Here is a 14,244-nt window from a genome sequence, read left to right on the forward strand (position 1 = left end):
AGGCTGCCCAGGGAAGTGGTTGAGTAACCATCCCTGGAGGTGTTTAAAAGACATGCAGATGAAGTTCTTAGGTTTAGTGCCAGTGTTAGGTTAATGGTTGGACTAGAAAATCTTGAGGGTCTCCTCTAACCAAAATGATTCTATGATTCTAAGGGGTACAGAAGAAGGGTAGACGAAGCAGAGGGTTAGAGTGAAAATCCTACCCTGCAAGGGCTCAGCTGTTGCTAGTGAGGGACAGATGGTGGCCAAAGGCTTGGGGCAGATGTGTGCTGCTTCTGAAGATCACAAGAAGAGGAAGAAAGGCAAAATCCCAAGTGATGCTTGCAGCATTGCCTGCACTCCAAAGGATTTCAGAACAGCCACCCAAGCAGACAGTACAGATCAGGGCACTGTGTTCAGAAGAGGCACGCAGGACAACCACTGGAGACGGACAAAGCCACGGGGTACACAGGGGGTCCGGGGGCCTGACTCCCTGCGCACAAGCTGGGCAGTCAACAGGAGGATCTCAGCAGAGCCACTGCAGAAGGAAACATGCCGCAGTGAAAGGAAGCGCCCAGCCCCTCTGGACAGAGAGAGCTGAGAAACTGTAAAGTCAGTTCATGGTGCAACAGCCTGCAATGCCTCTGCACAAGCAGGCAGTAAGAGCTGAGGACAAATAAGAGAGCAAACCAGGCAGCAATACATCACTTGAGTGGGTCAAGTATCAGGGTGAAGCTGAGAAACAAGGAAGCAGCAACCAATAGGACCCAGGAGGTAAGGCCACCTGCACAAAAGAAAGAACAGTATATATAGTATGTGCTTTTAAAATAAAGCAATCCAGGGAAATGGTAGGTGCATTAATGAACATGGGCAGGGAAGGTGAAAAATTATGACACATGGAGTAGATTCTGGACTTGCTTTCAGAAAATGTTATCTTTCAACGAAAAATGCAGACAAGTCCATCTGTTGGCTTGTTGAAGGCACAGGTGTAATGTGGCTAGCAAGGGTGTCCAACCACATGTCCTCTGCACATTCCCACCTACCTAGGACCCTAAGAAAAGCTACCTAGGACCCTCATTTCTGGTCCTTCAGCTTTCCTTTCCCTACATTGTATTTTGCATTTCGAACATTCCTTCTGCCTGTAACATTCTCTGCACTGGAGTGAGCTTCTTTGTAAATTAAAACCCTTCTGCTGAGACCCAGCCTGCAACCCTTTACAAAAACAGGTCAGCCAACACGTACTGCTGCCCACTTCTTCACACAAGTGTATTTGCAAGGAGGGGCGAACAGAACAGGTGACTAAAATTGACCAAATAAGTATTCCATCCCATCCACATAATACACCCTATAGAAGTGGGAGATCATGAGGGTCTAGCTCTCTTCGACCATGGCCGGCATCTGAAAAGGACCCTGCCTGTCATGCCTGCAATCCTGGGCCTAGCTCCAGACCCTGCATCCCTGAATCCAGTTCCAGTTTACTGCGGAGTCCAGCCCAGGACTTCTGTGTGCCTGCCCTGCAGCCACCAGAGCAATGCTGTACTACCCCAGGAAATTCAAGATTGGTCTTATATATTTTGTATTATTTTCTCTATTTATTAGTAGCATTAGTAAAGTATTTTTAACTTTTACAATTTGTAAGTCTCTCTCCCTTTTCCTCCTATTCCCTTTCCCTAGTGGGGAAGGAGGGGGGTTAACAGAGAGCATCTGCCACAGTTTATTGTCGCCCTGCAGTAAACGGTGACAACGATGTAAAAGTCATTTTTGCAGGCAGGCCTGTCTCCTAAATGAGGGCACATAGCAGGGAGAAGAGAAAAATGCTTGAGTCCTATGATCAATAGCAGCAAATACAAGTCAGCATTACTCAGAGCAACCTCAAGGTTGCTCTAAACTGCACAGAAAATGGGGAAGAGGAATGCAGGAAACTTCAAATCCTCTCCAGCCAGGGCTCGGTATCATACTATTGACCATCAATACAAGATGGCTGCACAAGACATTTGCTGCTGTGCTGAAACTGAAAGCTGCTCACAGAATTTTTCCCATGAACACTTCTAATGAGCAAAAAGAAAACTGGCAGGTGAGAACATAAACCAAGAAGAAAACCCAAGCCTTTCTCTTCTAAATGCTCCCACTCAGAGAGAAAGAATCTGCAGGCAGGCCTGATTAATGCCCTAACTAGAAGATGATGCCAGATCTCAATCTGAAATTTTCAGTAGCTGTCACTAACTTACATTCACTGTAATATGTTTATTATATAGGTGTCTAAGATCAGGGACCCTCTTCATGAGGAAGCCAAGGGAAGAATATTATTGCTCGGTGGGAACATGCCTCAGTTTTTTAGGAGCTATCTTATCATGACACCACAACCTACCCACAGTGCTGCCTCTGCATGTCCTATCTGCTGGAATACCTTGGAAGAAAGCAGAGTTTCACAGAAGCCCTATTTCAGAGCAGTAGCTATTCTCCCCAACACATTGCCAGGCATTGTAAAGCATCACGAGAAGGTGCCATACCTGTACGTGACATGCACTGCAGTGCCAGGCTCATCTCTCTCCCAAATCAAAGCCACTCGGTTTGGAGACTTTTCAACATGTCGGTCTAAGCAATTCACTGAAAGAAAGAAGTTTAAACAAACCTGATCATATGCAAGGTGCTCTGTAAACTTAGCTTGGTCAAGCATAACAGCAAGGTAGCATAAGATGAAACATCACTTGTTAGTGAGCTAGTCACACATTCATTTATAATGCTGAGAAGTTGTCCTGTACAGTGGTAGCATTTGTAGCAATGGTAAAGCTGCCCTTTGCCATATCTCTATTACATAAATACTACCAATAGCATACTTAATTGGTCAAGATGCCTTAGGGATGATAACCCTGTGAGTGGCCTCAGCTGATTCAGCTCAACTTACCTCCACTGGCTAAGCTTAAACCAGCACAAATCTCTCCCTTGCTCTCAGCAGCACAAAGACAAGACACTGTTTTGATGTTTTTGCTCCCCAGAGCAGTGTTTTACTGCATAAATCTGACAGACTGTCTTCCCCAGCCTGCATTTTTAGCACTGCATAATTTGAATTTTCTAATTAAAGCACACGCAAAACATTTTTATTCCAGGTTATAATGGAAGAGCTGAATCTCAGCTAACTGAAAGCATCTAAAATTTTAAGACCTAGGGTAAACTCATGGAGTAGAGACATCTACACACGGTGAACATGCCTCAAGTGGTGTGTTAGGCCTCCTAAAAACTGAAGGTATAAAATTACCTTCTGAAGGTGGATCTCTCCCCTTAACAGCTAGAGGTAGGGAAAACCTGAACGACTATGTGAGATGCTCAAATGGCCTTAAGGACAGCATCCACTAAAGAAAGTTATAGAGAATCTAACCAAGAAACCTGCTTGCATGTTCAGCAGCAACTTGCCTGACTGTTAGAGATTAACATTATTAATTCCAACAGTATTAACAGTATTAATTCCAAGCCTAAGCTACACTTATTTATTTCTCTATAATCTTCCAAAGGCAGTTATTTTATTTCAAAAGACAACTATTAAAACCAATCAGGCATGCTCCTGTGTAACCAAGAGAACACCCTTAAAGAAAATGCTGAGTTTCAGATCATACTTCCTGGAAAGGTTAATATTGGTGGGGACAGATCACACTTTTCCAGATAAATTAAGAGCAACAAAAGCTGCCTATTTGCTGTCACAATTTGTGAAGTTTAAGTAAACTGCAGCCCAGGTGTCAGCATTGGCTGTTCTGTGTTCACAGCTGATTTACACCACCACACACAGGGTGGGAATGCACCCCTGAAGGTGCAGAGAGAGAAATGCCTCAGAATTTGGCATATTTCATTACAAGAACAACTGTCAATCTCAAAAATACAAAAAGGTGCCTTTTAGCTGTTTGAAGTCTGCATTTTTTTAATGTAAATTCCTGCAACAATACTATAAAAACAAAAGGAGATTAAGCTATTTCTTAGGTCATCCTAATACAATACAGGATGACAAAACCTCTGATGGGGAACGCTTTAAGCAGTTATACACCAGTTTCCTCTGCTGTCCATCCATCGGTAAATGGATCTGCTGCAGCTTGGTCCCCTGCCACCCTTAGCAGCTCCCACCTCCAAGCTCATTGCAGCAACACCCTCGTGTAATGCACCACACTGCAATAAATCACATTAACGAAGATTCATTGCCCAAGCAGCACTTCTCACTTGTGAGCAGCCATAATAGCCTTCAGGGGAAATTTCTGCTGCACCAAGCTCCAGCTGAGCCAAGTGAGAGCTTTAGCTTTTTGCTCAGTAAGAACTGGCAGGTGGATCAGGGCCAAACGCTATTACTTCCTTCCTGATCTTAGGCTTACAGCAGTGTTTTGCTCATTTTACAAAATAGAATGTAGTGACCTTCCCCTTACTGCTAGACCTTAATGGTTTCTCCATAAGTATTCTTGCCTCCTCAACAACACTTGGAAATGATTCATTTCAGCAAGACATGCTCCTGCGAACCTGGTGCCTTGGAAGTGCAGTAGTTTGTCAGGTTATTTTCCTGGATAGGAGTTACAGTGCAATAAACCCAGAAGCACTGAAGCTCACAGTTCCCCCAAATCCTGCCTCATCTCCCCAAGCAAAAAGCAGCAGATGATTCAGTTGCCTGTGGTCCTGTTGCCTGTGTTGGGAGATGGGCACACAGGGAGATGGGCACACAGGATACTCTGGATCAGGGACCTGAACTGTTGCCATGTTTCTGCAACTGGCATTCAAGTCAAGAGATCAAGGGACAAAACCAGAGCCTCCTAGCAGAAAACCAGTCACTCAGTTGTGGCTGAGTACCATCTTCATCGTGCTTTAAAAGAAGAAAAGTGGCAACAGTAAAACTGTTTAATTCTCTGCATCTATGTTTCAGTGGCCTATGATGATTTTTTTACCTATGCAAAGAAAACTTAGTGGCATTTAGTGCCTGCAGAAGAAGCAGACACAAGACATGATCTAAAAGCAGGCCCAGACATCTGACGCATGTGGTATCCAAAAGAAGGTGATGATCCTGCCCTACAGAGGAACGACATGGATCCCTGAAAGTCCTCATGCTCAGCCAATATCTTCCTTTCAATAGGAATCAATGAAAACAGAAATCTGGCTAAAATCCCTCTGACCGCTTGGTGCTGGAAGCAGGGCTATACTCACATCTCCATCAAATTGGCATCCACTGCTGGGAATCATCTCCTGGGAGGAGATGCTCCCCTGTGCTCCTTGGAAAACCTGAGGAGGGTTTGCTCTTTTGCTGTGAAAAAGGTGGACAGAGACGTTACAGTTCGTGCACTACTGAACTGCGGTCTGGTGCTTCAAGCACTCTCCCAGGAACAGGAAATGAAGTTAAGAAACCTACACCCCTGTTAAAAGACTTCACCACCGAGTTGTACTCTAGACAGGGCTGGGGCTTACTCCCACTGAATGAAGCAGGACCACAGCACAGAAGAGCCTTCAAGGCACATATGGCCAGGAAGAAACTCAGAGGTAGTTAGGACCATCACGGCAAATTTTTCTCTTCCTTCATACAAGTAATAAAGTTAGAAGAAAAGACCCAGTTCTTTGTCTAAGAGAGAAAAGAGGCTGCAGCTTCCCCTGCAAAAGATTTGGATTCACACTGTTCCCCACCTTTGGCTCATCTGTTTGTGCAGAGCCCACCATGGGACCAAGCAGCACCCTCTAGCCAGCCACTGGGGACGAGGGCTGTATGGCTGAGGTCACAGAATGTCCTGAGTTGGAAGGGGCCCACAAGGATCATCAAGTCCAACTCCTGCCCCTGCACAGGACCACCCCAAGATTCACACCATGTGTCTGAGGCCGTTTTCCAAACACTTCTTGAATATTGTCAGGCTTGGGGCCATGACTACCACAACGGAGAGCTTATTCCCGTGCTCCACCACCCTCTGGATGAAGAACCTTTTCCTGAAATCGAACCTGAGGCTCCCTTAGCACATCTTCCTGCCATTCCGTCGGGCCCTTAGGGGAGGTCGAGGAATCCCTGCCAGCACGGTGCTGGGGATGCCACATCCCAGCCCTTCGGCAGGCTTTCAGTTGCGTTCTCCCTGCCTGGACCTGAGGAAGACGTTGGGGCTGTGGTAGCGTTTCTACAGAAGCGATGAATAGGCAATGGCAAAACAGCGCCAGGGTAAAAAGCTTAGCCAGGGTTATCCCCGGTTTCGGATTTCCCCCCACTTCCCAGCATCTCGCAACACCTCTGGCGCATTTTCTCCCAGCGCTTCCCAAACAAAATCCTCGTTTTTTTCAACCAAAGAAGACCGCTGGCAAAAAAACTCCAGTGGGGGCCGGCCCGGCGGTGCTCCCCGCTTCTGCCCTCAGGCTGGCCGGGAGGGTCCCCACGGGAGTCGTTTTTTTGCCAACGGTCTTCTTTGGTCGAAAAAAACGAGGGCGGCGAGCCGCGGGGGATGAGCGGGCCCGGGGACTCCTTACCCGAGACGTTGAGGCGGCCGCCGAGGAACCAGCGGGCGGCGCCGGCGACCGGGCCGGCCTGGCAGGCCGTGTGGAAGGGGTTGTCCCAGCGCAGCACCCCGTGGGCCACCTCCGCCCAGAAATCAGCAGGGTCGCGGGCCGCCCACTCCTGCCACACCCTGTACCCCCCGGGCGGCAGCACCGCGGAGCACCCCCCGTGGCTGTAGCAGCGCCACGGGAGCGGACGGCTGAGAGTGAGGAGCACCCGCGCTCGGCCCGCCGTCAGCGCCATGGGACACGGCCCTCCACCACCCCCAGGGCCGCGCCGTGCCCGGCACCGCCCTCGGCCACGGAACAGCCGCCGCCCGGCGGGAAAGACCGCCTGCGGGGAGGGACTGCTCCGGCGGGGCGGCTCCAGGAGCGCCCCGCGGCCAGGGGCAGCCAGCGACCCCACAGAGCTATGGGCAACCGAAGACACCTCTGCACCCACATGGCCCCAGGATCGTCCCACAGCCCGCACGCCTAGGAGCATCCCCTACCCAGAGAGACCCCTGCACCCTTACACCCTTGGGAACAGCATAGCACTCACACAGGTACACTCCACTCAGAGACACTTACCCAAATGCACCCCTGCATGCACACAGCCCTGGAAGCAACATCGCTGGAACCGCTAAGATAAATCCTGCACTTACAGCATGCTGAGAACATCACCTGCACAGGGGTGCAGGCAGAGGTTCATCCCTGCACATACCCTCCTGAGTACAATCCCAGGTGTATGGGAATATAGTGGAAGATTTGGCCAGGAGGTTGGTTGAATGTAAGTACACTCAAGTGACTTGCAGCTGTCTGTAGAAAAAGCACATACATCACACTAATTGTTTTACTGACCTTGTGTGCTTGATGACTAGAACCTCTGTGTTAGATAACATAGGCCTGTGAGAAACTCCAGGCACCTTATCGCTATGTCTGAGATTCTTTCTTTGTTGTGAGAAAGAGCGGGAGGCTGCGCCTGCCTGAAACCTTGAAATACAGGCAAGCTCAGCAGGCCCAGGGATCTTCCAGCAGGGCTGAACTGACCAGTGCCTGTGTCCCCGCTGGTGTCACCTCTGCCTGGGAGCTTACTTGTGACTTCGGAGATCCCCCAGTAGAGAGGTAACTAAAATAAAACTTGCTCTTTGCAATGCATTCGTCGCCTCTGGCTCTTCTTGTGACGTACCTGCGCATGTGTTCACACCAGGCGCCCAGGTACAGCCACGCACATTAACACACACAGCAACACTCAGCCCGCTCACACACACCGTCCTGTCAACAACTGATGTCCATCACCACATGCCTGGACACTGGCCATGAAGTCAACATAGCGGTGGCACAGCCCTCACATGGCATTACCAGCCCCCATGCACAGGCAGTGCTTGTGCACATGGTTAGGTGGTGAACTGTGGGAAACTGCAGCGGGTCTGTGGAATCCTTGACAGAAAATATGGGAGTAGAGATCAGCCTTGAAGATATTAAGATTTACCCTTGAGAAAGATGGGAGTAAAGGAGTATCCGGAGGTATGGAGTTGTACCCGTGAGAAAGGAGAGATATACCCGTGAGAGAGAAGGGGATAGAAGAATAACATGGATGATAGCAAAATTAACCAATGAGATGTTAGTGCTGTAACTTGTAACCAATAGTGAAAAGACACATGAACTGGTAGAATTGTATAAAAATGCACTTGTAACAATAAATGGCACCTATTACTTTCATCTTGAAAGAATTTGGTCCATGTCGTTTGTCCGTCTCAACCGCGACATATGGTGACCCCGACGTGATCCTGCCTGAAGAGGATCTCGCCTAACAAGGTGACAGCGTGAAGCTGTGAACAGCCGAAGAAGAGCTGTGGAGACGGAGCCCGGTACAGCTGATGAGAGCAGCCGAGGAGAGCTGCCGAAGATCCGGATCGTTGAAAAGACACCTCGCTAAGGAGTAGGTGAGCTACCGGGAACAGGGGGGCTGAAACTTATCTAAAGAAGAGGGTACTATATTATCCACATGGAAGCTGCTTCTGAAGAAGCACGGTATTAGCCTCCCGGAACTGACTTTAAGAAAAATGTTACTATGGGGCAAAGCACAAGGTTTAGAGGTTAATCCTGTGACAGCATTTAGTGTGTCACAGTGGATGGACTTGGGAGATAAACTGTTTGATAGTGCTACCCAAGGGTCCAAGGAAGCAACTGAACTGTTAACGATGTGGCGCTTGTTATTAGACACTCTGAAAGAGTTAAAACAACAACAGGCAGAGGCGGCGGAGGGGGATGGTCTCCCTGGCTCTCCTGGGCCAGATTCGGAGAAAAAAGCAAGATTAAGTGCTACTCTGATCCCCCCTGTTACTAAAGATTCATCAAAACCGCCCAAGTCCATATTATCTGACACGGATAAGGATCCGCGGCACTTTCTTGGAAAGTTAAAAGGAATAAAGGAGGAGCGTACGTATGTGTGGCCCCGAGATCAGAAAAAAACTATGAAAGACTCGTATACGTATGTGTGGCCCCGAGATCAGATAAAAGCTGTGAAAGACTCACATGAAAAAACAGTGTTGGGTTGTGCATGGTCTCGGGAGGGGCCCTCAGAGCACCGGTCAGAGCACCGCGTTCGGCCGACTGCTCCGCTGTCATCGATCACGGCTCGAACCTCTCCTCTACCATCATCAACCGTGGTTCTGCCGTCTGCGTCACTGCCATTAATCACAGTTCAACCCTCTGCCCCGCCGCTATCAGTCGCGGAAGAAAAAAATGGACATTTTTTTTTCCTATCCCCCCTTGCTTGGAGATTTAGGTGGGGAAGACCCCCCCGTGGTGAGCCAGACCGAGCCAAATAACGTAATTCCTACAGATTTGGGTCCCTCCAACCTGCCCCCTCCTCCCACCCGCACTGAATTCCTGAGGGTGAGGGTAGAGTTTCAGAGCGTAAACCGAACTTACCAAAAAGCTGGGATTTACCCCCAGTTTCGATTGCAGTTAAACCACGGGACCCTGTGCGCTTCTGGAAGAGACACTAGTTGACATACCACAACTACAGGCACGATAACTTTCTGAAATCCTGAGGCAGTCAACAGACCTTGCATATCAAGCTATGATAAAGGTGCCTGAAACCAACAAAGCAGCCAAATCATTTGCAACTGTTAATCAGGGTCCCAGTGAGAATTACATGCAATTTATGGACCATCTTCAAGAGGCCATCAATAAGCAGGTTGAAAACTTAGAAGCTAAGGAAGCATTGGTGTTGAAATTAGCAGTAGAGAATGCTAATGTTTGCTATCAACATGTTATCTGCAAGTTTTACAGTACACATTATGTGTTTCTGTGTATTGCCTCTCTGAAAATCAAGCAGCTTGTCAGGAATGTGAGTTAATTGTTTTACTAGTTGTTTTTAAGTGCACCGTAAAACTCTCTCCCCATTTTTCCCAGTCGTGCTGCAAGCAGCCTGTGTTTTCTACCCCTCCCTCCCCCTTCTCAAGGCTTTTACTTGCAAGATGGGGTCAGGAATAATTGTTTTCAGTTGTGTTCCTGAAAAATCAGTATTGGGAGGTGTTTTAAAACTTAGGAAAGCACTCGGAATTATAAGGAAGGAAGATCTTGTTAAATATTGAAATCAGTGTTGGCTGCTGTTTCAGTTAAATGATTGGGAAAAGTGTCTGGAGAATAGAATTTTGTTGCAATTAATGTTGTTTTTAAGGTGAGAAGACCAGGACAAAATAAATCTCTACAAGAGATCATTAGATCATTACAGACAGTTTTACAGCTGGAACGGTTTGAACGTCAACAAGCTGAGAGAGAGTTAACTGATAACACACAGGTCACAGCAAACTTGTTAGAGTCTGCAAGATGCCTTCCTCATTAACCTGTTTTCTTTGTGGGTATCGGTTTAAGTATGTTGCAATTTTAGTAGGTCTTTGTTATATGGTACGATAAGTTCACAGTCTGTTAAATCATGAGAATTCATTGACTCAAAATGTGCGTTTTGTGATAATACAGAAGATCATAAGTAATTTAGTTCTTTACTGCGTGAATGTGATGGTAAAATTTTGTGTGTAGTAGCTGTTATTTTTTTTTTTTCGCTAGCATGCTACCTTTATTCCAGTATTCAGACTTGCGCAACTCCGTGACAAGCTGTGTCTCATCTCGCTGTGCTGTATTTGGCTTTTCCGTATGTACATCATGTAAAGAATCCTGGTTTTGGAATAACAGCTGTAGCGCACCAGATGAGACACTAAAAAGAAACCAAACCAAAACAAAACAAAAAAAGGCCTTGTCCAGTCCAGCTCGCTCCGGCTCGGGGGGGGCCGATGGGCTCCGGCGCCACTGACTTTTTTTTGTCAGGGAGACCCAGAGGTACCCCCACCTGGCTGAGCAGTGAGCGGCCCAACGGTGCAATGCAAAAATTGAGATATTGTCTTAAATTGGTGTAACTGTGATCCATCTGCATATTTGAACTTGGTATATGGTTTTCATATCTGAGCTCAGTATTTTAGTTTGCATATTCATATTTGGTACCAAAAGAATCTTGTTTGGGAGATAATTACAAAATGGGAACCGGTTCCACTGCTAAAATTGCTAAAATTCCACCTTGCCTCCCCTTAGGATGCATCCTTACACATTAGAATGATTGCTTATATTGTTAGAAAAGCATTTAAATTGTTAAAATGCTATGATAGCTGTGAATTTGGAAGAGGTTGTATTTAAAAGTTGCTAGAATATTAACTGATTTAGATTTAGGGAAATAGAATAATGGATTGATGTTTATTATACTGGTTTATACTGTTTTTTTGACATCTCTAAATTGTAAAAGGTAAATGGAGCTAAGGAATGTAACTATTGCTGAGCTACTTGAAACTGCATATAAAGTGTATTACGGCTGGAATGAAATGGGAAAACAAAAGAGCAAAATATCCCAGGCCTGTGTGCAGCTCATCGTAACTGAGGAGTTTGCCAGAGCCTCCCACTTCGTACCAGTGATTATACCAGCTGCATGGCCTTGACTATATCTGAACTGCGGCGAGAAGAGAAAGAAGAAAGGAAAAAAACTGTTTTCCCGCTGCTAAGCAGAGAAAGGGGGGCTTTGCTCCCCCGGCTCTGTCCCTATTTTTTTTTCCCTGAAGTATTGTCATCCATTTTTGTTGTGGCACTGTGTTGTTTTTCGGCTTTGAATCAGGGGTTGTTGGTGTTGTTTATTTTTGCTTCTGTCTTGTTTCCTAGGTTTTGGCACATCTGGGGAAAAGAGGTCATAACTTTACCTCCTTGCTGAAGTCAGTCTTTTCACACTGGTCAGCTTTGGGGGGTCACAGTGTTCAGTGCTTCTCTGGGTCAGACTGGTACTGATTTGCGTGTGGAGTGGAGCCAGATCGGTTTAATGTGGAGTTCGAACTGATGTGTTTTCATGCTGGGCTGGACGTCTTGCCATCTCAGATGGGGGCGAGAGGGAAGTCTTATTCCCCCCCGTGCCCCTCCCTCAAGCAATGTTACTGCTAGAGAGCTGTAATACTGCATGAAGGAGTCTGAGGGTGAAATTTAAAGGCATCACCAGTGGATCCATAGTTCTAATGAAACTGGAAAATTAAACCAAAAATTTGTTAATAGACTTATTTTGTGGTAATTAGTTGTAAGAGACTTCTTAGTAAATTCACCATGCTAGTTTTTGAGGTCATAAGAAACAACGAAAGAAAGGCCATTTTTTGAGACTAATGGAATGCCAAATTTGGAACAAAGTTTAAATACATGAATTCTTATAGTTGTTAGAAACTCCTATACCTCTCTTAAGTTAAGATTTGTTAAGTAAATTGTAAGCTCAAATAACGTTTTCTGAGAATTCTGTTTAGTTGCATGGCCTACAAGAAGCTGCTTGGATGGAGCAGATCTGCTTGCTGCAAGTGAGAAATCTCCAAGGAAATTTCAAATGCTGTATCTCCACTAGTATTAACAGCCAATGTTTTGATAAAGCAAGTACTACACTGATTGATCTGAAACAGGACTTCAATCTGGTAAGGGAAAACAATATCCAATAAATATGACGACCAAAATGGAGTTGGAAATTTTAAGGAATAAATTTATGACAACCTTACAGGCTGACTGCATTCGATTGGACTTGCAGATTTGTCTATTTATAGCTACAACATAGAAACAACCTGTGGCTATTGTGGGACAGTATGATGAGATTGCTAACAGACTGATATACTGCTTGTTACTCTGATCAAGAAAGGCAGGCAATGAATTTAAGTTTCAATAGGCCATGATCCTTTTGTCATATATGTACCATTTGTGAAATTTAATTTTGATTTTTTTATTTGTAATCTATGTCTTTATAAATTGCATTAGCTGATTTTCTTAACAGCACAGCTTTTGACATGCATAAATGTAAAATGTAAATTGCTGCAGAACCTGCAAATCTTTAACATCAGTTCATAGGCCATACTTGTATTTGGTCTGATCCTACATACTTGCAAAGTATTTGTTGATGGTTCTGGGAAGTCTCATAAAGCTGTAGTGGTCTGGCGTGAAGATAACAATTGGCATCATTCTGTGAAAATTATTGAAGGTTCAACCCAATGAGCAGAACTTGGCACAGCTTTACATTATTTAGAGCTTTTTAAAGGAGTAACCTCTAAATTTGATTTGTGATTCTGAGTACGTAGTCAAGGTCCAATGCACGTATCTGATTCTGAACTGTGTTTTTTGTTTTGGTTTTGTTCTTTTTTAAAACAAAAAGGGGGGAGAAGTAGGGAAAACACCACAAAAACAATTGTCAAAAGCATTGTATGTGATGAAATACTTTGCAAGTGTGACCCAAAACCATGCTAAATCAGAAAAAACCTACATTAGTTATGGTCAAATCACTGATCAATGGAAAAGGCCACAGCAATTGATAACCTGGGGGAGAGGCTATGCTTGTGTCTTTACAGATCAAGGGCCGCAATGGTTGCTGGCACAAAACGTGAAACCTGTGTTATCTTCCTGACAATGATTGTTGCAGTTGCTGTGTTTTGGATGCCCGCACAGGCAAAGACTAACATGTGGATTACTTTAGCCAACATGACTGACCAGGACTCCATATGCCTGGCTATGGCATCTCCAGAAAACCCGTTCCACACGTGCTTGGTTGGCATCCCCCTTGATGAATACAGCAGCATCACACAATTGTTTCAAAATAGTGGCCGGTGCAAAGGCATTGCAACAAAAATACTAACATGGCACTTTGGATTAACTGTCTCCCGGAAATAGACATTGAACCACAGGAACTAGAATTGCTGGGATCTATGCCCATGGATGCTTGTATCCAGCTGGTTTGTGAAAAGTGCCAGGACAATATGCTAAAGCATGAATGGATAAAACTGCAAAATGTTAATGCTACCATTGGTGACTATAGAAATGAAACTCGATGGTGTAATGCCTCACAGAAGAATCCAAGGAATGTCATTGATAATGTGGGACAGCGACCCCAAAATCTCCTGCATGGTGTATTCTTGATCTGTGAAGATAGAGCCTGACCAGGAATTCCTTCTAATGCTGTTGGAGGACTGTGTATTTTGGGACTATTAACTCTCTTAACACCCAATGTATCTATGATCTATGATAATAGATCACAGAAGAGCAAGACGAGAAAAACACTTTTTTCGTGTATATGAGTCAAAATGTGATGATAATGTAGATTTTTGGGGATCAAGGTTAAGGGTTTTAGGATCTCTTGTATCTGGTGTTGGCACAGCTAAAAGCGTTAAATATTTTAGAAAATTAGGATGCTGGCTAGTTAAGCAAACTAACAGAACTTCAAAGGCTTTAAGTGGACTTTTG

At 45.5% G+C, this 14,244-nt stretch overlaps 1 protein-coding gene across 7 annotated transcripts in view; it reads right to left on the reverse strand.

The window, feature by feature from the left end:
* ACSS1 (acyl-CoA synthetase short chain family member 1) overlaps positions 1-6,761 on the reverse strand; it is a 31,325-nt gene extending 24,564 nt beyond the window's left edge. For 3 of the 7 annotated variants that reach the window (XM_082048798.1, XM_082048796.1, XM_082048795.1), the window contains exons 1-2: positions 6,439-6,759; positions 2,490-2,586 (exon numbers count right to left, since the gene is read on the reverse strand). In XM_082048798.1, the coding sequence (XP_081904924.1) occupies positions 2,490-2,586; positions 6,439-6,709 (368 nt within the window). In that variant the 5' untranslated portion in view covers positions 6,710-6,759. Of the gene's footprint in view, positions 1-2,489; positions 2,587-6,438 lie in introns of all 7 variants that reach the window. The other 4 variants (XM_082048801.1, XM_082048800.1, XM_082048797.1 and 1 more) reach the window with 3 other exon arrangements.
* Positions 6,762-14,244: the final 7,483 nt, after the last annotated feature.

This window comes from Streptopelia decaocto (genome assembly GCF_964273445.1).
Source record: "Streptopelia decaocto genome assembly, chromosome: 3".
NCBI classification, from domain to species: Eukaryota; Metazoa; Chordata; class Aves; order Columbiformes; family Columbidae; genus Streptopelia; species Streptopelia decaocto.